At 45.7% G+C, this 22,461-nt stretch overlaps 1 protein-coding gene across 3 annotated transcripts; it reads left to right on the plus strand.

Annotated features, from left to right (window-relative positions):
- The first annotated feature begins 1,415 nt into the window (after window positions 1-1,415).
- KIF3A (kinesin family member 3A) lies at window positions 1,416-22,166 on the plus strand. Of its 3 annotated transcripts, XM_054079659.1 has the most exons (19): window positions 1,416-1,505; window positions 2,704-2,986; window positions 4,247-4,391; window positions 4,628-4,712; window positions 5,201-5,306; window positions 6,026-6,165; window positions 6,930-7,127; window positions 7,514-7,688; window positions 8,836-8,940; window positions 10,515-10,586; window positions 12,470-12,478; window positions 14,250-14,406; window positions 15,215-15,395; window positions 15,717-15,827; window positions 16,610-16,735; window positions 17,864-17,917; window positions 18,062-18,130; window positions 18,319-18,443; window positions 18,963-22,166. In XM_054079659.1, exons 1-19 carry the CDS (start codon window positions 1,500-1,502, stop codon window positions 19,009-19,011), a joined length of 2,196 nt encoding a protein of 731 aa, XP_053935634.1. In that variant the 5' UTR covers window positions 1,416-1,499; the 3' UTR covers window positions 19,012-22,166. The 3 variants fall into 3 exon arrangements, with proteins under 3 accessions (XP_053935634.1, XP_053935632.1, XP_053935633.1); XM_054079657.1 differs by lacking the exons at window positions 10,515-10,586; window positions 12,470-12,478 and having other exon boundaries at window positions 18,963-22,165; XM_054079658.1 differs by lacking the exons at window positions 1,416-1,505; window positions 10,515-10,586; window positions 12,470-12,478 and adding an exon at window positions 1,910-1,928 and having other exon boundaries at window positions 18,963-22,165.
- The last annotated feature ends 295 nt before the right edge of the window (window positions 22,167-22,461 follow it).

Raw genomic sequence — 22,461 nt, forward strand, 5'->3', positions numbered from 1 at the left:
TTAGGAAGCTTATTCATTCCCAGTGAACAATTATTTCTTTAAAGCAGTTCTGTTTTTCTCCATTGAAGATACATAATAGCAACCCTTTGGAAATACCACTGTCAGACTAAGCACGTATTTGCATGTCTCTGAATGGGATCATGTAGGAACCAAGCAGTGAGAACATCTTGATCTGAAACGGCAGTTCAGTGATAACATTTTGGTGTCTCTTTAACAGCAGAAAAGGCACCTTTCCTTGTTCCTCAGCTTTGTCTGCCCACACGCAGCTCCTTGTTCTCTCACCAGCCCTTTGGGTTATACATTTTTTGTTCTAAATTACTCTTGGGCTACAAATGTTTGCATACAGCGCAGCCCCGAGCAAGACTGTGGCAATGCATAAGCTCCAAAGCAGCTTTGTTTGCCAAATGCCCTGTCCTCCAGCTTCCCGACCCACCTGGTGACGCTCAGCTGGGGATGAGGAAACAGTTCTGTCCTTTCATTACCAGCATGGCCCTGGCCCTGTGACACACTGGTGAGGTTGGTGGATGAGATCAGAAACACTTCTGGAAGCCCCAGATCAATCCTGTCCACATTCCCGCTCCCACTTGTGGCAAAAATACAGAGCAGCTCTCTGCTATGGCCCTCAGTTGGTTTCTGGCTTGATGCTTCCTGCTGGCTATTCCCTGCCTTGCTCTGGGACTCCAGGCCTTGGTGTCCAAAGCAAAGGCAGCAGGGGGAGGAGTGGGGTGGGAACACCACCCGGCGACCTGCCAACAGGAGGGCAGTGAGAAATATATCAGGGACTGGGAAAAGACAGAGACAGATTCTCTGTCTGTGGGGAGAACAGGCTGCGGCTGCAGCCCCATCCCTCACAGCCCTGTCAGCCCCTCACAGCCCACTCGGAGCCCCATCAGCCTCCCGAAGAGCCCTGTCAGCCACCTCACAGCCCCGTCAGCGCCCCGATCCCGTTCTCTTAGCCCTCACAGCCCTGTCAGCGCCCCGATCCCGTTCTCTTAGCCCTCACAGCCCTGTCAGCGCCCCGATCCCGTTCTCTCAGCACCTCACAGCCCTGTCAGCGCCCCGATCCCGTTCTCTCAGCCCTCACAGCCCTGTCAGCGCCCCGATCCCGTTCTCTCAGCCCCTCACAGCCCTGTCAGAGCCCTGATCCCGTTCTCTCAGCCCTCACAGCCCTGTCAGCCTCCCGATCCCGTTCTCTCAGCCCTCTCGCAGCCCCCACGCCATATTCCCCCCAACCCGCAGGCGTCGCCGCGGTGCGCTGCAATACCCCCGCCGTTCCCATAGCAACGCCCCGCCCACCGCCTTCCCATTGGCTGCGGGCGCCGCACCAATGGCAGCGAAGGGATGGGGTGTGTCCCCGCCTGCCCTCACCTCCCATTGGCTGCGCGGGGACGGCGCTGCGCGGCGATTGGCTGCGGGGCGCGGGGGGCGGGGCGCCGCGCAGGCGCAGTGCTGGTATTGTTCGGCGGGGCCGCCCGGCGGCCGCAGAGCGTGGGGGCGCCATGCCGGTGAGAGGGCGCGGGGGGGGGGCTTTGGGGCCGCCACAGCCCTGGGGGACCGCTCGGGGTCCCCGCTGCACCCCTGTGGGTCGCGGTTCTTGCTCGAGCCGCTCCCGCTCTTCCTCAGCTCCCCGCCCCGTGAGGGGAGTCGCGGAGAGGGGTTTGGGGCGGGTTTGTGCCTCCTTGGACGCTGGATGGGGGCGGTGAAGCCTTGGGGCGTCTCCTCCCGGCAAAGGCAGCGCCTCGGGCTCGGCCGGAGCGAGCGGGGCTCGGGGTGCGATCACTGGGGGAAGCGCGTGACGTCGCGTTCCTCAGGGCCGGCTGCGGGGTCTGCGTGTGTGAAAGAAAAGGGAGTGTTTTATAATATGGTAGAGAGAAGGTTCTGGGGAGACCTTGGAGCAGCTTCCAGAGCTAAAAGGGGCGGCAGGAGAGGTGAGGAGGGGCTCTGGATCAGGGAGGGCAGGGACAGGACGAGGGGTGCGGTCTTGAGCTGAGAGAGGGGAGATTGAGATGAGATCTTGGGCAGAAATGTTTTGGAGTGAGGATGGGGAGGCCATGGCCCAGGCTGCCCAAAGCAGGGGTGGCTGCCCCATCCCTGGAGGGGTTCCCGGCCAGGTTGGATGGGGCTTGGAGCCCCTGATCGAGTGGGAGGTGTCCCTGCCCATGGCAGGGGTGGGACTGGATGGGCTTTAAGGTCCCTTCCAACCCAAACCGTTCCATGATTCTATGATTTGAGCTTTCTAAATGATTAAAAATCACCGAGTAGACTGATGCTTGTAACTGAAATGGACTCCCGTCAGCCGGTGCTCGCTGGGATCTGCTTATGTCATCTATAAGGTTTGATAGTTGTGAGAGAATGTGGTCAGTGTTCATGTAGAAGAACAGCACGGCTGCATCCGCTTCCAGTGAACTGCAAGCATGAAATTGTGTCGTGGAGGAATTGGATTTCATTGAATGCGAAATTCTCAGGCTTTACTCAGTTTCTGTGTCAGCAAACAAAAGAAGCTTGCACTGGCTTAGTAAGCGTACAGTGTTGTCTCAGCTTTAATTATAGACCAGTTCTGGTTTTAAGTCCCCAAGGTCATCATTGTGTGGAGATGTATGCATCTACTTGAGTTGAGTCAACGGCGTTTGTGCTTAAGCACGCAGGGTGTTAACAGCAGCATTACAGCCTGTGTATTTTTTTCTGCTCTTTTAATAATTACAGATCAACAAGCCTGAGAAGCTGGACAAGCCAGAGAGCTGTGATAATGTCAAGGTTGTTGTTCGATGTCGGCCTCTTAATGAACGAGAGAAAGCTACGGGCTATAAAATGGCAGTCAACGTAGATGAAATGAGAGGAACTATAACTGTTCATAAAACAGACTCATCCAATGAGCCTCCTAAGACATTTACATTTGACACAGTGTTTGGACCAGACAGCAAGCAGCTGGATGTCTATAATTTAACTGCAAGACCAATTATTGACTCTGTCCTAGAAGGATACAATGGTGAGTCCCTTGCTCTCAGTCAAGGATCTCATCTCCTTTTCTGTGCATTGTTAAAGAGTTCCTCCTGATCTTATTTAAGGGCATTTCACCTTCGGAGGGTGGTAGCCCTGTGTTGTTTCTGTTGTGGCCTTTAGCTTCAAACAGCCTGAAATGTACTTGCTGTTCTGAGTGCTCAGTGGTTGTACCTGCTGTGATCGATAACAGTGGGAGATGGTGATGAACAAGACTTAGCTGAAGTCCTTTAGCTCTGTGGTTTTATTCTTTATCTTCTCTTTGCCAAAGATATATTCTTATTATCAGAATTCTCAGCACCTCTTCACTATGTAATTCCAGTACCCAGGCAGCTGCCACAGTCCTGCGGTAACTAGGTATGCATACCAGACTTGTGCGCATAACTGCTGCGTTTTCTCCTCTAAACTTCACTGTCTTAAACTAAGATGACTACTTAAACACATGTGCCCTACCCCACAGATAATCCATTGCTTCCTACAGCTGCAAAGAGTATGACTGTGATTGGTGTGTGTTATGCATGTAAGTGTATTCCTTAAGGGAAAGCAGATGCTAATAAGGAAGCAAATTGCTGCTTTCCATAACAATGTGCTCTGAACACCAACAGATTAGAGGTTTTAAAGGTTTGTAAAATGCCTGATAATCTTTTGTGCTAAGACACCCCCATTTTAGCTGGTTAAAAATCAGCTTTTCCAAACCGTAATGTCAGTGGCTTGACAGTCAAAATGAGAGTTTTCAGCAGTGCTAGGTTAAACTTAAGAACCAGTGTATTTCTGGACTGCCAGTCTGGGATCTCAAAGATCCTGGACTGTAGCTGCATCTGCAGATTCTGAAGTGGGTTTGTGCTAGGGCCTGTCTTCCTGAAGCCTCATGCTGTTTCTGCTGTGATGTAGAGCTCTAGCAATAGTTTTTGCTATTGTCTGTGTTATTAATTGAGCTTGCCTTAATTATTTGTGTGCGAGCCCTAAGTGTACTGGCGCTCTATACTTCAATCAGTCTGCACGGTTAAAAACAGCTGATTTTTTCCTTGGTATCTTGTGAGCTGGATAAAAATGAGTGGCTCAGCCCTGCTTGCTGTGGTTGTCCAGCACTTTTGTTGCTCTGAGCTTTGTACAGTATCTGCTAGAGTGGGTGGAAGGCTTCAACTCCATGAAAATAAAGGTGTTTAGTGCTATTAGCCTAAGAAGGGATGAAATAAAACTGCAGTTAGCAATGTCTTAGAGTTTGTTCTTACCTCTTCTTGTTCTTCAGGTACTATTTTTGCATATGGGCAGACTGGAACAGGCAAAACTTTCACCATGGAAGGGGTCCGAGCAGTTCCTGAGCTTAGAGGCATCATTCCCAATTCCTTTGCCCATATATTTGGTCACATTGCCAAGGCAGAAGGGGATACAAGGTAAACAGCTCCTCCTTGCTGCTTCTGTGTTTTGTGCATTCATCTGTAATAAGGACCTGACATTGACAATGGCAACTGAAGCACTGCCTCTGGCCCTAGCTTGCAGACTCCTGCTTGGGCAGTTGTCGGTGGGGTAGCAGGGCTGTGTTGGTGAATCACTGCATTTTCTTTGCACTCTATTTGTTGAGGTACAACAAACATTTTGCTAAGAAAGCTGCCCAACTGTTTGTCTACAGATTCTTAGTTCGTGTCTCCTACCTTGAAATTTACAATGAAGAAGTGCGGGACCTGCTGGGAAAAGACCAGACACAGAGATTGGAGGTGAGCCTGCTGTTCTGAATGTGATGTTTATTTTGAATTGGTAAGCAATAGTGTCTTTTAAAGACCAGAAAAGCCCTTGAAGGGAAGTGGGAGGCTGGACTCCTCAGCACGTGTCCTGTTTCCTTTAAGATACGGTAGCTGGATATTGCTACTGATGTCTCTTGAGTCTTTTCCGCTTGGTTAGCTGTGTAGAGAGAAACTGGCCGTTTATCTGAGTCAGCTTTGTGCCTGCAGTTCTACCCCCACAGGTCCCTCGCAGTCTTTCTAGGAATTGGAGACTGAGATTTGAAGTCACTGTTTGCCCCCAGGGGACACAGTGGAATATTGTCTTGCATTCGTCTTTATTCCTTAGCTGCTCTGATTTGGAGTGGGTGTTTTATGTGCGAGCCAGAACCTGGAGGAGTAATTCCCCGCACTGTTGCGGTACCACTGGAAATTGCTATTGGGAATCTCTTATGGATGCACCATTTGAACTGTTTCTCTCTTAGGTTAAAGAGAGACCCGATGTAGGCGTTTATATCAAAGACCTTTCGGCGTATGTTGTGAACAATGCGGATGACATGGACAGAATCATGACTCTGGGCCACAAGAACCGTACGTAGCTGTGCCATGGGCAGGTTTGTAGCTCAGACAGAACAAAGATCTGGTGGTGAGACCACAGTAAGAGATCCTAGTCCTAACGCTGGAAAGGTTGTTCAGCTGAGTAGAGCAGAAAGGATGTCTCCACCCAACTCCCTTTTGTGCAGGCCAGGTGAAGAAAGCAGTGCTAGTGGGGGAAACTGCAAAGGAGAGGATGCAGTGAGGGCAGTTATGTTGTCAGAACCACTAGTGTGCCTTTGTTCTTTTCCCTCTTCAGTTCTGATCCAAATGAACAACATGATCTAAATAAACAACTCGCCCTGTGTTCTGCTGTGAGTGGGAGGTGGTTTATGCTTTTTGTTAAGCTCAAATCTTTTTATGACCTAAAGTTCTCACTGCTATTGCTCTGAGCATGGATTGCTGTGTTCTTGTTTCTCAAAATACAGCTGTTTTGAGAGATCAGCTGTGAATGCCTTCAGGCTACTGATCTTTGTAGCCTTAAAGAAACAGATCAGAACTACTGCTGCTGTTGGGGTGGGAGTCTGGTTGGCTTAGAGCTACCGCGGGCTGTAACACTTCTGCTGGCCCTGATCGGAACTACTGCTGCTACCTCTGGGCTCAAGAATACAGGATTGGGCAAAGAGGCGAGGATAAGTCTCCCTTAGGAGCAGGAAGTGTTACTGGGACATGTGATTCTCTCTAAAGAATACGTTGCCTTTTCTCTCTGTTGAAAGGTTCTGTTGGTGCCACAAACATGAACGAGCACAGTTCCCGGTCGCATGCCATCTTCACTATCACTATTGAGTGCAGTGAAAAGGGCGTTGATGGAAACATGCACGTGCGCATGGGCAAGCTTCACCTTGTCGATCTTGCTGTAAGTAGGTTCCGCTATAACGCGTGATAGGCATCACTGCTTGCGTGTGCACTGCTGAGGGCACAGTCTAGGGCATGTCCCCTGGGCTCATGGCTAGTGCCTGACTTCTGTTTGACTTGACATCTGTGAAGTGTTCGCTTGGGGCCTTAAATCTGAAGTGTACCAGGAAGAGTCTTTAGTGTAGCTGGAGCCTATCCCAGCAAAAAGGCTCTCCTGCTTCTCTAAATTAATTGCTGAATGGATAAGCTATGTTAGAAAGAGGTCTTTGGACAGCAGAACCGAGTCTTCACGACAGTGTTTTTTTTTCAGAAGGTTGTGAGCATGTAGTTATGCACTTGCAGATTCCCCCCATGTCTATTGCTTTGAATCCATATAATTTTGCTGATAAAATGTGCCTTTAGCCCAGACTTTCCTCTGGAGTACCTTCCGTTGGAGAAGACACAGGAAAGGGGAAACTAAAGGCTTTCAATATCTGTGTGTTAACTCTGTGCATGATGTACATTTAGGTTGCTCTGTGAAACTCTTTAAAATAATTGCAGTTTTACTTTTCTCCCTTGATCTGCTGATAGGAGAGGCCTCAGTTGAGAGCTGTTTGACTTGTCTGTTTAATGGTGTTTCAGGTACTTAGCCAGGTTCGTTGATAGTGGAAGAGGTGTTAGTGACATGGCTGCAGGCAGAACTTCAGGTGTAGTTGATCCTATTCGGAGGAGGGAGATGCATTGGAACTGGAACTGGAACTTCTCTGCTTCCTCTTCCCTTTCCAGGGCTCTGAAAGACAGGCAAAAACTGGAGCCACGGGGCAGCGACTGAAGGAAGCAACTAAGATCAACCTCTCTCTTTCCACGCTGGGGAATGTCATCTCTGCGCTGGTGGATGGCAAGAGCACCCATGTGCCCTACCGTAACTCCAAACTGACACGGCTCCTTCAGGATTCTCTGGGAGGCAACTCCAAAACCATGATGGTAAGCTGAGAGATGCCCTTGGTAGTGCCAGCTATTGAGCTGTGTTTTTACAGGAATAGCCTAGTGACTTTGCTGTGAGAACAGCCTGGCATTTACCTCTTTACTTCAGAGCTGTTTGCAGCTCAGAACTTTCTATGTGGCTTTTTTCTCTCTTTTCTCTTTGGCTCCATACAGGTGAGATTCTAGACATAGTGCGAATGTGCACACGTACATAAGATCAAATAGAATCTATGCTTTGGCAGCCAAAAGCAGCTTTGATGTAGAAGCAGCAGGAGAGCTTGGGCATGAGTAGCAGTGCGAGACTGGCAGGGCTGGGGTCCCTGTGAAATTCTGTTTTCTGGGCTGTGATGCCTTGACCTCCAGTAACTGTCCTCTGTGTGTCACAGTGTGCAAACATTGGACCAGCAGACTACAACTATGATGAGACCATCAGCACTCTGAGGTATGCAAACCGAGCCAAGAACATAAAGAACAAGGCCAGGATCAATGAAGATCCCAAGGATGCTTTGCTCCGACAGTTCCAAAAAGAGATTGAAGAGCTTAAGAGAAAACTGGAAGAAGGTGAGATTCCCCTTCCTCCAGGCGTTTCTCTCTGTACAGTGCTGCTTCTGTTGGATCAGGGGTGTTATTTGCTGTTTGGAGGTATGCCAGGAGTTCAGCAGCTGCTGTGGTTGGTGTCCCGGTCCTGTTTGCCCTGCTTGGTCCTAGGAGCAGGGTCTGGTGAGCCCAGGCTGCCCAGTGAGCAGGGGGCCTGGGACAGGCGGTGACAGTGTGCTGCAATAAAAGGGCATATGTGTTCCATGTTTGAGAGCAGTGTTTTGAGCAGGGAAACGAACTGACTTTGAGGAGATAGAACTGAGGCTGGCTTTCAAACACTGCATAGAGAAACAAGAAGCTTCCTTAAGCCCTGCAGCTTCATGGCCATGTGACGCTATTAGTCCATTGGCATCAGAGGGCCCTGCCAGAGGGTTGCTTACTAAATAGCGACCTTGGCACAGCATTTCTCTCCAGAGAGATGCTCACATCATGACCTCGCTTGCTGCTGGGGGCCTGTCCCATCGAGGAGGAGCAGGGAATGGTCAGTAACTCTTTCTGCAGGAGTTGGGAGCTGGTGCAGTTCTTTGATCCCTGAGGGGCTGAGGGTGGCTTCTTAAATCTTAGACTCTAAGCTGCAGAACAAACAGCCTTGTTGTTGCTGGTGTTCCTGGGAGACCGGGATGTTAAATGGTAGATTTAATTCAGTTTGGTTTCCAAACTCAGCCTGAAACATCTGAGCAGCTGTCTTCAATGGCCATGATGATAAACACTTGTAAGACTGGATGTTTTGTCACAATTAACTGCCATCTAGCCTCATGCTTGCAGTGTCTGATTAAGTAGGAAGTCTCTGTGAACTTTATTCATCTGACTGTTTTCTGTCTGAGATGGAGGAGAAGTACAGGGAGATCCTGCTAGGAGAACTTTGTAGCTTGATGCTTTGTCCCATGAAAAGCACTCACTTAAGCTGACTTTGCAGCATTAAATTGCTTATCTCAGTTTTCCTCAAGTTTGCGCAGCCATGACAAGCTGTCTGCTCAACAGTTTGTGGCTTCTGCAGGTGCTCATAAACTGATGTTGGACACTGTTGGGTTTGGACAAGTGCTGCTGTCACAGTAACAAGCTGATGTGAGGTGAAGGAAAGCATATCAAAAAGGACACCCTTCTGTTCTAGGGGAAGAGATATCTGGTTCCGAGACCAGTGATTCTGAAGAAGAGGATGAAGATGATGATGATGGGGAGATCGGAGAGGATGGAGAGAAACGGAAGAAACGGCGGGGTAAGGCAGTAGACTCCTGTCAGCACCGCCAATCTCCTCTTATCCAGCAGCTGGTGTCAGTAACTGTAGCCAGAGCCAGGCGGGGAAAAGTGGAATTGTAGAGCTGCCCTACTGCCGCTGCAATTATCATGCCTCTCCTAGAAATGAAGCTATTTGCCGTCTCTGTAGATGGACATCTCCGAACCTGTGTAGTATCTGCTTCCACTTGGGTAGTTGTGCTTGTGGTAACATCCTCTTTTGTGGTGACTCCTGGGTTGCCGCAAGATGGCTGTGTATGGCTTGTGACAGGTGGTGCGGAACTTCCCCTGCTGGTGGGAAGAAGAAGGCACCAAAGATCAGTGGTAGGCAGATGCAGTTTTTATAACCGTGGGAATGGTTGGAGGGGGATTTTGGCTGTGGCTTGGGCAAAGGATTCATCTGTCTTATGGGTGTTCACTAACGGGCTCTTCTGGTGTCCTATTTTATATTGGTAGAGGCAAAACTTGACCTTTGGGTCTGTTTGTGCTAGCTAAAAAGCTGAATGGGAGCTGCACATCCCTTGTTTGGGAGCACTCTGGAAAGTCCATGATGACATTTGCCTTGTCCTACACCAGTGTTAAGCTACTGCATAACACCTAAACCCTAAGGGGTGTTGCTGAACCTAGGGCTGCAAGTCACTGTATCATGGGATGCTGTGGTGTCTGGAAAGCTTGCTCTGTCCCTAGAACATCTCTGATGTTTCTTCATGGGGAGTAGAGAAGTTAAGCCCAATGCTACACCTCAGCTTCTAGCTGCTTTACTAAACTAATTTTGACATTCAAACTGCCTTCCTGTCCTGAAGCACTCACATTTGTTTAAATATTGCAGTTAAAGCATTCTTGCTTTAGATGCACCCTCTTTATTTTGGTAACTGTCCAAGCAGAGTTGTAAATGGCCTTTGTCGTGACTTCAATAGCTGTAATAACTTCTATTTCAATTTTCACCTTTTGGTAATTTCTAGAAGCAAAAAGATTGACCACTGCCTCCATCAAGAACCAAGTCCTGCCCAAATCTCCTCCCCAGAGGAGACCACCTTCAAAATGCCACTTAAAGGAGCAGAGGGCACATAACTGACTCAACTTCCAGACAAGCCTGTGTAGTTAAGTTCCTTTAGCAAGGAGGACGCACAGTAACTGTCCCTGCGTAAGCTTCTGGAGGGAAAAGTGCACCTTGCCCTGTACATAAGACTGGAAAGGACTCCTGGTCACTGAATCCTCTGCTACTGCAGATACCCACAGCCTTCTCCACTACGATCTGGTTTTCTGTGCTGTTGTTGCTTGAAATGGAAGCTGCCTTGGCATGTTGTTTTAAGCTGTAGGCTGGTTCAGATGGGTTTTAACTGAAGTGTCTTTCTGAGCATGCTATTTTGTGCTGGGAAACGGTGGCTTTGCAAGCTGAGGCTGGGAGGGGTCCTAGCAAATGCTTCCTAATGGGAACTTGTGCCTTTTTGAACTGGGTTGCTGGCCCTTCTGGGTTTCTTTCCTTTGGAACTAACTTCCTGTCTGCATGTTTCTTCGTCTCTGGGTTTTTCTGTGGGACGCATTTCTGTTTTCCAGGCAGTAGCAGCAGCAGTAGTTCAGACTCCACATGCTCTGTCATAGAGAAACCTCTGGATAAGTCCTTCACTAGTGAGTGGGAGCTCTTAAGTCCTTTAAGCTTTGGCCTTTCCATAATCTGCACACTCCATTTCGCAACGCTGCACTCTTCCCCGCTGTGTCTTTTGGAAAGAAAAACCTAAACTCTTAACACTGCTAAAGCATGCCTTGCCTTTGCTGCTTCTGTGCTTGAAACAGTTGTTCAATGTGCACGTTGTTGGCCAGATGTGTGAAAGAACAGGAAGCAATTTATGCTGTTTGAACAAGATTTAAAGACAATTGAGAAATAAAAGGTTAAACACTCTCCCCCCCCTTTTCAAATTCTGTGTTAAATGCCCCCCCTGAAATATCAGGGAAAAGTCTGAACTACCTTTTTTATGAGAGTTACTACAGCATGAGTTCAAAAAAAGGAATGGGTAGACGGGTGAAATTGTTATTATGGCCTCAGAGTTAGATTTGGAAAAAATGAATGAAGCAGTCAACACAGAAGTTGATACCTGCAAAGAAAACATCATAATGCTTGATCAATTGCCTTTATTTTTGCAGATACTTAAGAAGAAATCCTGGTGGTTTGGTTTGTTTTTTTTTTTAACTGCCCCAGGACATTTTCTTGATTACTGTGGGACTTAGTTGAAGGGAACGAGGGGTCTAGGTTTTGGTCTAGCAGTGAGGGAAGTCTGGTCTGCTCCTGGTGAAAGAGGGCTCTGTGCCTATAAAAACCCTACAGCCAAGTAGTAGGGATGACTGAAGAAATAAGCTGCATCTCAAGACTTGGGTTGTAGGGACTTTACCATTGTTGTGGTCATCCTGTGTAGATGCGGCCCACTCTCTTCCCTGTGTGGAGGGAGACTGGAAAGTATCACTGTTCTATATAGTTCCATCATATTTATACTGGTTCTGTTTGTCCCGTTTGATAATTTCCAATATGTAGTAGTTTAAGAAGGATCATAACCCAAGGGAGACCTTTGGTGGGTCATATGATGGTAGGCTTGGAACCTGCTTGCTTCGAACTTGCTCTTTCAAAGCTTGCTTGAAACCTGAGTGTTTCATTTGGATGAGGACAGTTAATAGTCAACTGCTGCTGCGGCAGCTGGTGGATGAGTCCATCTCCTGCAAGTTTGAAGACGGCTCTGTTGAAGTTGCTCTCGGTTTTGGTGATGAGGAAGCGCATGGCTGTATGTGGTTTGGGATATTAACTGTCCTCAAGCGTGCCCCTTTTGCATGTTGTGTCTTTCATGATCCCTTTCCTGTCCTGCCTTTGGTTGCTGCACTTGCTTGAATAACCGGCGCTGGCTACGTACCTCTATGGAAGCACCAGTTACTGCAGATTAACCTACTAATGCCCTGTGTAATGAAATGGAGAGGTCTTGTGCCAAGACTCCCTGTGTGCAAATGTCATGTATCTTGCAAGGAATTGGATGGGAAACTTGGCTCAAACTAAGAATGAGTCTTCTGTGTGCTAAGATTTTACAGGCAATGTAACAGAATTGGCTACTTGGAGTGGGGGAAAGCCTTAAGTGTCTTGTTTAAGAAGACATGTATCCTCTCTAGTGGTTTCCTAGGCATGATCTTTGCAGCAGGCTCACAGTGTTACATTTAGATTCTCTGTTGCATTGAATGGGTGGAAGAATGCAAAGTGAGCTGAAGATTATCCTGGATATGCAAAGCACCCTGAAAACACCGAAACTCTATTTGCTTTAGCATAAAGTCATGATGCATTAGTGTTTACTCTAGTGGAGTTCTACTGATGATTATCCTGTTTTCTGCACTAGAAACATGTATAAAAATGTTTGTTCTAATGCTGATTTTCTTTGTTCAAAATGATCCAAGCAATAATATATTTTCTTTCCTTTCCTCCTCTTTTTATGCATATGCTGCCTCTCTGCGATTTGGTTTCTGCTTCCTCTTAATGCAAGATCAAGCAGGTTGGTGTAATTGAATTCCACCTCCTTATTATACAGCTGCAGAGCTTGTGAAAAGGGTATTACAACTTGGTTTAGTTTGCCTTTTTCTCCTAAACTGAGAATATACAGGGCTGTGTACTAAGAGTAAGTAGCCTTTATCTGGCTTATCTCTTTATGATGAGCTCTGTATGGTACTTTCAGAAAGCTTCTTACTCAGAGACTTAGATTTTTCTAGCACGAATCCAGAAATAACTGCTTACTATCTGATTCCAAAGTTTAGCAAATGGAAACTAAGACCTTGTTTGCTGTAGTGCTGGAGTCCTTACCTTTACACAAAACTGTGTCTTGTGTGCGTGAACAAATATATTTACAGATACGTAGGTATGTGTACATGTGCTGACAAATACAGCGCATTGTCTGCCTGCTAGAGGTCATATGTAAATATATGTGTAGATATTTATATATGTATATATATAAAAAATATGGCATTCAACTTTATAAAGTCTGGAGAAAAGGAAAGCCTTTTACTGAACAGCTTCCTTGAGCACATTCGGGCCATATGCTTTGTCAGTGAGAACTGGTCCCTTGGCAGTCATGGCTTCTGTTAGTTTCTGGGAATCTGGATTCTGTGGGGTTGAGTTGCCATCACTGAAGGGATTTAAAAGCTGTGTAGATGTGGCACTTGGAGACATAGTTGGAGTTGGCAGTGTTGGGTTTATGATTTGACTTGATGATCTTAAAGGTCTTTTCCAACCTAAACGATTCTGTGTGTATATGGAGTTTTTTAATATTTGGAGAAGAGCGAAACAAGAAACTTAAGGATTTGCTTCTAAAATAAAGGGAAACTTCAGACTTGTGGAAGAGCTGTGCTTTTGAGGAGATGCATGCAGGTGGAGCTCTCTTATTCCAAATGACCCCCAGGGATCTCTGTGTTTACCTGCCTTGGACACTCTTGGGGTTACAGTGAAAGTTGACTCAAGACTTGCAGTTGTGACTTCCAAGAGCAGCAGCCTTGCACTCTGTTTCAAAATCACAGGTGTTTGGGACCAGCCTGTCACGCCATTGGGTTCAATGAGTTGCTCTGGCCACTTCCTTTGTAGCCCTCTATGAAATGTACCTGGTTTGCTGTAGTTATGTTGTAAATACACAGTTAAGTCACAGCCAACCTCAGTACTTTCAGATCTGTGGGTAGTCACTGTTACATAGATTGAATGCCAGCACAAAGTTTATTGAGTTGCCTGAGTGTTTTTCATAAAGCTGTTCTGAATTTCCCTAATCTCTATTTTCTTAGTAGTGTGTTCTTAAAATACCTACATGCTGACTTTGCAGTAGGTAACCCCCACGGAAGACAAATAACAAGGGCTGTGGTAGGGGTGCTAGTCTGAAAATTGTGTATGCAATTCATAGTAGCGTAGCTCTTGTAGCTTGTAGGTCGAGGTAGTCTTCTGTTTTCCTTCATTTGGCCTGATCGACAGAGTTAGAACATCTCAGCTTCCAACTCAGACTTCTCTTTAGGCAGTGTTCCTTCTCTAGCATTCTTTGTGTTCTCTAGTTTGGGGGCATTATGTTAGTGTTAGATATATAGCATTCCTTCGGTGTAGGAACTAGTGACAACTCATCAATATTAAAATGGGATTTGAAAGCCTGAGTTGTGCCCAGCTTGGAGCTGACATCTAATTAAATTAATTTTTCTAAAATTCAAATGCTGAATCTGAACCTGAAAAAAATCCTGTGATACAGAAGCTGTCTTATTTTTCTGTGAACTAAGTTGTTTTCCGCATCTCTTACAAAGGCAAAAAGAAAGTTTCCCCTGATAAGATGGTAGAGATGCAGGCAAAGATTGAAGAGGAGAGAAAAGCTCTTGAAACTAAGCTTGATATGGAAGAAGAAGAAAGAAATAAAGCCAGAGCTGAACTGGAAAAGAGAGAAAAAGACTTGCTTAAAGCTCAGTGAGTACCCTGCTCTGAGGAGTTTGTGTGGGTTCTTCCTTTCTTAATCTACAACTCTGTAATGGATATGTGGAGGTTCATGGTGAGCTGGCTCTCAGACTTGTTATAAACTGAACAAAGCTCTTGCTGTTATCAAGGTGAGAGAAGACTTATTCTGTTTTAGAGCTTAGAGAGAGGAAAAAGACAAATTTTATTCCTTTTGATACTTCTTTCTTGTCTTAGCTAGTTGTGCAAGATAGCCTAGAAACAGAAACAAATCCTCCAAACCTTGGAGACCTGCGAGGAGCAGCAGTACTGCTGTGCTGCTTGGTCAGCAGGCATAACAGGCCAGGCTTCCTCCAGCATAATGTCACGAGTGTGTCATTTTTGGTGCAGGGATTCTCAGTTGAAAAACAGCTTTTCAGCTGAGATGGCACTGCCCCGTGCAGGTAGGGCTGTCCTGCCTTGATCTCAGTTGGCTTCCCTTTCATTTCTGCAGTTGCCTCTGGGCATCGCTGTGCTAGCTGGGCCCTCAGGGAGATGGCGCCTTGAGTAGTCTGGTAATATTGCTGGTGCCTTGGAGGCCCTTAGCGCAGACTTTCAGGAGAGAGACTTCTCTGATCTGGTTTTGTTTGTGAGAAAGCAATGGGAGCTGGGGTTGAGGGAACTCCCCACACTCACTTGCACTGCCTCACCCACACATAAACCCTTGGCAGCAAGACGAGTTTTTCCAGCCCTGTGAATGCTGTCTGGGCTGTAAAACTGAGCTGGACCTGCTGCCTTGCAAGCACTGTAGGATGGGAAGTCTTTCACTTACCTGTCTCCCTAGACAAGAGCACCAGTCTCTCCTGGAGAAATTGTCTGCATTGGAGAAGAAGGTGATTGTGGGAGGAGTGGACTTGCTGGCAAAAGCAGAGGAGCAAGAGAAGCTTTTAGAAGAATCAAATATGGAGCTGGAAGAGCGAAGGAAGAGAGCAGAACAGCTTCGCAAGGAGCTTGAGGAGAAAGAGGTGGGGTTATAAGCTGTAGCTGTCTGGAAAAAGTACTGGGAGGGCATAATGCTTTATGCCTTGGTACTGCACATGTGGATGAGTTGTGGCTCTACTCGAAATCGTAGCAGAAACTCACCACTTCGGAGGTCTTGGGTTGGCAGTGCTTGCCTCTAGGGCACTGTGATCAGTGGGTCTGAGCCAGCCTGGCTAAGCCAGGTCTCCGTGCCCTCGGCAAATGCCTTGTGTTGTCTGAGTAGTTTCTCTTCTTGTTCGTACTATTGCAGATAGTTTCTTTGATTGTGTTAATGTGTGGGTGTCTGTGCTAAATGTTGCACACAGCAAGAGCGCTTGGACATTGAGGAGAAGTACACCAGCCTGCAGGAAGAAGCACAGGGAAAAACCAAAAAGCTGAAGAAAGTTTGGACCATGCTCATGGCTGCGAAATCAGAGGTTAGTGTCTGAAGCCCTCAGCCTGTGATGTGAAGGGACTACAGCTGGGGAGGGTAAGCCATCAGCTTTAACACTGGAAACACTGCCGTGTGGTTTGAAATGTCTCTGTGCTGTCCAATTGGCTCATGTAAATCAGAAAGATCTAATTAAGTCTTTTGGAGCTTTACAGGTGCATATAGTAGAGCTAGCTTTTCACTAAGCCAGGCTGTGAGGGTGGGTGTGCGTGTGACACCCTGAGATATTCAGAACTTCAAGGAATAGCACTGTTTATTTCTGAAACAAAATAAGTTAGGCAGCCCAGTGCCCTGCTTTGCAGCAGCCCAGATGCCCCTCTGCTCTTAGCTGTCTGTCCCTTCTGCCCATTGCCCTTGCTGTTTCTTGCTCAGTCACGCTGAATCGATGTCTCCTTTGGTTCGTGTCTGAAGTTCCTGTTTCATGAAAAATGGATTTGATCTTTGGGATCAGAGATTATTCTTGAAATCTTGCCAGGGGTATAACTGGTCTGCACGCTCTTCATCAGCTTTTAGCTGGTGCAGTGCTTGGATTGGCAGAAGGCCAGTTTCACTTTTGTGAAACTGAGATCTTAATGCTATTTTCAGCCATCTCTGTGCTGGAACATTTCAGAGGGTTTATTCTTCAGAGAACTAATATTCTAGTACTTGTAACCAGAGTTAGTTTTCATTTCATAAACATCTTGTACAGGCAGAAGACTGCTCTGTTTTAGGCTGTTACCATGTCTTAATCTAGTTCTGATGACTCTCAAATGCCTGGTTTGTCTTCAGATGGCAGATCTGCAGCAAGAGCATCAGAGAGAGATTGAGGGATTGCTAGAGAATATTCGGCAGCTGAGCAGGGAACTTCGTCTCCAGATGCTTATCATAGACAACTTCATTCCTCAGGACTACCAGGTAAAGCCAGAGAACCAAAGCCTGGGACATAGCGTTGTGGTATGTGTGCTGAGCTCTCTAGCTCTTCTGTCCAACAAATGGAATGACTTGGCTGCTTTTCTCTTTGTTGAAGTATTGACAACAAATTGATTGACACTTGTCTGCTAAACTGCTGCACAGATGAGTTGGTGGGTATTGCTGTGAGCCTTTGTTTGCTGCGCTCAGCTGAGCAGGAGCAGCTGGGCTGCATTTGCATGTTTGTGCATTATCTGGATTGTTACAACCAGTGATGTTACTGTAGGGAAAAATGTTTTTTGTCGAGTGCCTCTTGTAACCTGGTGGGCTTTGCCTTGAACTTCAGTTGGAAGATGATCAGAGTTAGTGGGTGTGCTTGGCTCCAAATCCAGTGTGAGTCAATGCAGAATGGCTTTGTGTTTCTCAGGGGTTTTGATAACCTTGGCTACAATTCCACAGCTATGGAATCTGTTTTAGGCAAGCAGCGTACCGTACAGCGTGTCGGGGGCTGCAAGCAAAGGGATTAACTGATTTTGGTTCTCTTGCACTGTATTTTCCTAATGGTTTAGAATAAAGTCACATTCATTGTGTATTTAACTTGTATGTTCTCTGCGTGCCTGTCTTCTGGGTCTGTCCAAAACCTGTTTTCTCTGCTGTGTTTGAAGCTGTGCTTACCAATCTCTGGCATTAATACAAAGTAATAAGACTGAACTTGGAAACTTTCATTTCTTTTCTTTTCTTTTTGACACTCGGTGTTCAGAAAATTCATGATGAGCTTAAAAATGATTCATGCTATTTAGTAGGAAACATAAAAGCTACTTCCCTTAATCTTTCATTTTTTCCATATTACAATGTGTTTATTGCTGTCCTGATGGCATTGGCATAATGAGAAACCCATGTCTTAGTGGGAACTCCTTGCATACAATTCTGGAGTGATATTCTTCTCTTCTGTAGTTTTCAGAGTGTAAATAGGTATGGTTGAACATGATATGACTGTCCTGATAAAAACAATTTGGAATAGTTAAGACTGTTCTTAAGCAGCTTGTCTGTACATTTAGGGATGTGTGTTCTGGAAGATGTCTGGAGCGTAGATTGTGTGAGTCTATAACAACTACTGTTCTGGTTTCTTTCTAGGAAATGATTGAAAACTATGTTCACTGGAATGAGGACATTGGAGAGTGGCAGCTGGTAAGCTCACGGACTGGCTCATATCCAGCCTAATGTTAGCACGAGCTTCTGAGGAGTTTAATTGAGCCGACAAGTAAATTGATAAAGTTGTAGTCAGCTGTGCACAGTGGATTTTACTAACAGACCTTTCTTTCTTTCTTTAAGAAATGTGTTGCGTATACAGGAAACAACATGAGGAAGCAGACGCCTGTCCTGGATAAAAAGGAAAAAGATGTGAGTAACTCTTTATCTACATGTATTGAACTTCATAGGTCTGAGTTCTGTGTCTACCCCTGTGTGTCTGTAAGGAAGCTGTCTTGATTTTATTTTCTTCTTTTGAAAAGGTGAGTCTTTAGTGTTACAAAAGTACTGTTGATCAGTGTATAAAATAATTCTGATGTTTTTCTTCTGTTTTGCTTCAGCCCTTTGAAGTGGACCTTTCCCACATTTACTTAGCTTACACTGAAGAAAGCTTGAGGCAATCTCTAATGAAGCTGGAAAGGCCGAGGACTTCAAAAGGAAGATCCAGGCCCAAGACGGGTAGAAGGTGAAGAACTTTGGAATATCAGTGCGTAACAGGGGATTTACCCAGGGGAACGCTTAAGTTTATGTATGCAAGCTTGCCATGCATCTTCAAACATTTGCTTAATCAGAAGAAAAAGTGCTAAGATTTTGCACAGTATTAGGTTTACTGGTGCCGAGTGTGACAGCCCCAAGCTGAAATCACTCTACTATGGTAAAATCTTGTCCAGAAAGTCCTGGCTGGGGATTTTTCTGATGCTCTTTTGCTGCATTCTCCTCTTCTAGCTTGCAGCATTATTTTACTGTGTTCGTTTTGAAGTCTCATACGTTGGCAGTGTGTATACTGTTCTTGCTGGAAAGTCATGTGCTGCTGGGGAAGACTTCAGCATGAGTTTCTCGGTTATTTTTGTTTGTTTTTGGCAAATGCTTGTGGAAAAACAGTGTTGTGTAGTTTTGACTTGGTGTGACTGGTTGCTCTTTCCTAGACAGCATACTGATGTATGTGTGGTGTTATTTTTCCCTTTCCTTTCTGCTCTCCAAACAGAAAACGTTCAGCAAAGCCAGGAGCTGTCATTGACTCTTTGCTGCAGTAGGCGTGACCTGTTCAGAATGGTCATAGAGGTCTGTGAGTGTGAAAGACTTGGCCACAACATGGAATTCAAGAGATGGCACGGTTGGACATGGCTGTAAAATCCATGCCTTGCTGGTATGGAGCTTTATTTAAAAAAAATGTATTTTTCCTTAGTTGCCCGTATATTGTATGTTATATTAACATAATATTAAACTGGTATGTATGATGGTTGTGAAATTCCACGTGTTAAGTGTGTTGTGCAGGGATACTATTGTTGGCGATCCTTGTTGAAATGTATAGAAAATAAGGGTTCTAGCTGTGTGTTTAAGTGCTAGATATGTTAGCTCAAAACAGTTGATGAAATCCTAGAATTTAAGGTTGGTAAATCTGATATATGCCCTGCTTTGCACATAACTGGCAGCTTTCACTATTGTCCTCTGTTGCACTGATCTGTGTTTGAATGTGGTTGCTGCAAACCTTTGAATTAAGAGCATCAAACCCTTTTATTTAACTCTTCCTCACTGTGGCAATTGACCTGATCGTATCGTGTATCAAATACACAGCCCTTTTCCCTTCACCTGCTGTCTTGCTGTACAAAGAAAATAGTTAGGTAGGGTACACATGAACTGCGAAAGTCTGAGACTTCTGGGAAGGGACCATGCTCTGCTTAAGTGCAACAGAAAACAAGTGTTTCTTAGTGGTGCTTTTATTTTTCTCTGTTTGCCTGTGATCTGCTGGCGCTGGAGAGCGAGGCCTTTGATGCAAAGGCAAAAAAAGCGCTTTTCTTCCTTATAAGGCTGTCTTGCAGCATTGCTTTGGCTGCTTTTTATGCTTCTGAGCTGGAATTTTTTTAAATGTGAATTGTTTTGTAATCTGAACAGCAGAGATTATTTAAAGGGAATGCTGTAGTCCTAGGACTTGGGACTGTGGGCATTATGGCTCCATTTCCCCACCCTGGCTACAAGGGCGCTGGACCAGTGCTCTAAGCTGAGGGTGACTGTCTCTCCTATACTAAAACAAGCACAAATTGCCCACTTTTCCCAGAATGGCAACATCCCGTGAAATACCTGATGCTGTTTGTGTTCCTGTGCAGACTGTATCACCTCGGGTTCCTGGTTGTGCTCCGAGGGGGGGAAAGATTCTGGTCTCTGATAATAACAATTGATTTGTGGTGGCTGCTCTTTTTCTTTGATGTTTATGCTGCTAATAGACACATATCACTTTAATACATTGCTTTTGTGTCACAGAAGATACATCTCCTTTGGACTGTGTGTGCTTTGACTCATGCTGGAGCCCATCAGCTGCAGGCATCTGAACAACTCCTGTGTGCCAGGGTGGTGGTTGTGAGCCAAAACTTTCATGGGATCTTAGTTTTACCTAGAGGTTTAAAAAGCTGGGAGTACTGATAGGAGAAATGGAATCCTGACAGAAAGAACAAGGTAGCTCCTTAGGCGTCCCGAGTTCTTGCTAGTAGCCACTTCTGCAATGACCGGAGTGTTCTTATGTGAAGTACTTGGAGTAGCTGGAAGCTGATAGCCCTTTCTTGCTGTTGTGATGCTTAACTGGATGTACCTGGTGGCTCTAACAGGTCTGTCATGGGATCTGTAGTTGTTAAAACTGGTCTTGTAAGGGTGTGTTTTGCTGTAGAGAGATACTAAGTGCTATTCTAAACAAGTGGTAAGCTTTTCCCTGGTTTTCTAAATGTGTTTTTCAGGATCATGACCTAGGAAAACACCACACACCTCCCCTTCTGGGTGAGAGGGAGTGTCACCTAAGTTCATACAAGATAAAATACAAACACTGGCATTTCATTTCACTAGCCTTGCCTTTACAGAGGTAAATACACAGAATTCTTTTCTGATCTGAGCGTTGTAGTTGGTTTTGCTCTTGAAGAGCTGACCTTGCTTTGAATGTGCTTAGCTAGAATTGGATTATCTCATATTATGGACTTCTTGCCACACAAGACCAACTGGAAATGGCTTAAATGCTGTTGTATCTTAGGCTTCGCCCAAGGAGATTGGTGCGCAGTTTTGGCCTGTGCTAGTTCTGAGAACCAGGGATAACTGTTGTATCTCCCTTTGCGTTCAGTCTTGTGCTAAGATTGGTTGAACCATCTGTTTTAGGGATTTTCTCCTGAACTGTGCTTTCAAAAACACTATTGGGAAGTCTTCTACCTGACAGAGATCTGTGGCTTAAAGATCCCACTGTGAGCCATGACAGTGTGTTTAATTTGAAAATGTAATTTAAAAGCATATGCTTTGATTTAGCTAACGTTACAGTCCTGCTTCTGGAAAAAAAATAGTGCTCTAGATATTCAAGTAAGCCCTGGGGCAGAAGAAATAATAAATAATTGCTTGCACACCTTTAACTGGCAGATTGGATAAACTGGTTGTAACCTCCTGTTACAGGGGCTTGGCAAACAAATGATCTGCTCTGACAAGCAGACTTTCAGTGTAACGCTATTGTAGTCGTGATGTTCTATCAGCTTGGCTTTTACCTTTTAACTGCTGTGTGGTGGTGAAGTTCTGGGAGCTTTCTTTTAGAGCCAGAGAGTCTGGCTTCCAGGTTTTACTGTACGGGGTTCCCTTGGTAGCCCTGGACAATCTGTGAATGTCTAATGGGTCCAAAATATGTTTTGATGAGGATGAGGTTTGGTTTTGTGTGTTGTTTTTAAGAGCTTATTACAGCCACTCTCATCCCAGGTCAGTACGTGCGTTACAATAGTTATCAAAAGCCATGTTCCCATAACACATAGTGCATGCTCATCTTTGCAGCTTGCTACCAGGAGATTCCCCTCATTCCAGACCATTGACCATAACATTGGAGGTTTTGACACTTTATGTTGTTTAATGTTGTGTAAATTATTTCATATTTAACTTGTTTCTGATGCTTTCTTTAAGAGGAGGGGAAAACGGTCCTTAGTGCCTTTCACTGATTACGCTGTCTGCACATGTCCAGCTTTCACCTTTCTCAACAGTTCTGCTTCGCCAGTCCTGTACATAGGAGAAACTGCTCGTCTGCCTGTATAGTTTGTCTTCCTATTTATTGGTTTTCTAATTCGGTTTATCTCTGATTATTCTTTGTTTTATGATTAAGCGTTACTCATTACGCTGTATATATCAGTATTGTGTCCCTGAAAGCATGTTCATACCATGAAATAAAATTCTTGATTCCTATTTCCACCTCTGCGCATGTTTTTCAAGTAACTTTACACATAGAACATCTTCCTAACTCAGCCAAGTCCGGAGGGGTGGCTGGAATCATCTGTGTAGCTCTGTGATACACAGTGCCTACTGGAGAAGCGAGTTTGGGGTGCGTGGGGACCCCCATTGCCCAGCCCCAGGGCAACAAGCTCCTGTGGGAAAGGTAGAGAGGGCAGAACAAGAGCACAGTCTGCAGGACTCTGGAGGAGATCAGTGGGGAAGGGGCCAGTGTGTTCCCACATCCATCCTGATGTGCCCCGAGGAGCTAT

The sequence above is a fragment of the Cuculus canorus genome, chromosome 14, assembly GCF_017976375.1.
Source record: "Cuculus canorus isolate bCucCan1 chromosome 14, bCucCan1.pri, whole genome shotgun sequence".
Classification (NCBI taxonomy): domain Eukaryota; kingdom Metazoa; phylum Chordata; class Aves; order Cuculiformes; family Cuculidae; genus Cuculus; species Cuculus canorus.

Bases quoted from the DNA above. Each gene is read 5' to 3' on its own strand.
- KIF3A (XM_054079659.1), top strand. The intron at 15,828-16,609 runs GTTAGTGTCTGA...GTTTGTCTTCAG, and splicing joins TCATGGCTGCGAAATCAGAG to ATGGCAGATCTGCAGCAAGA. The intron at 18,131-18,318 runs GTGAGTAACTCT...GTTTTGCTTCAG, and splicing joins TGGATAAAAAGGAAAAAGAT to CCCTTTGAAGTGGACCTTTC.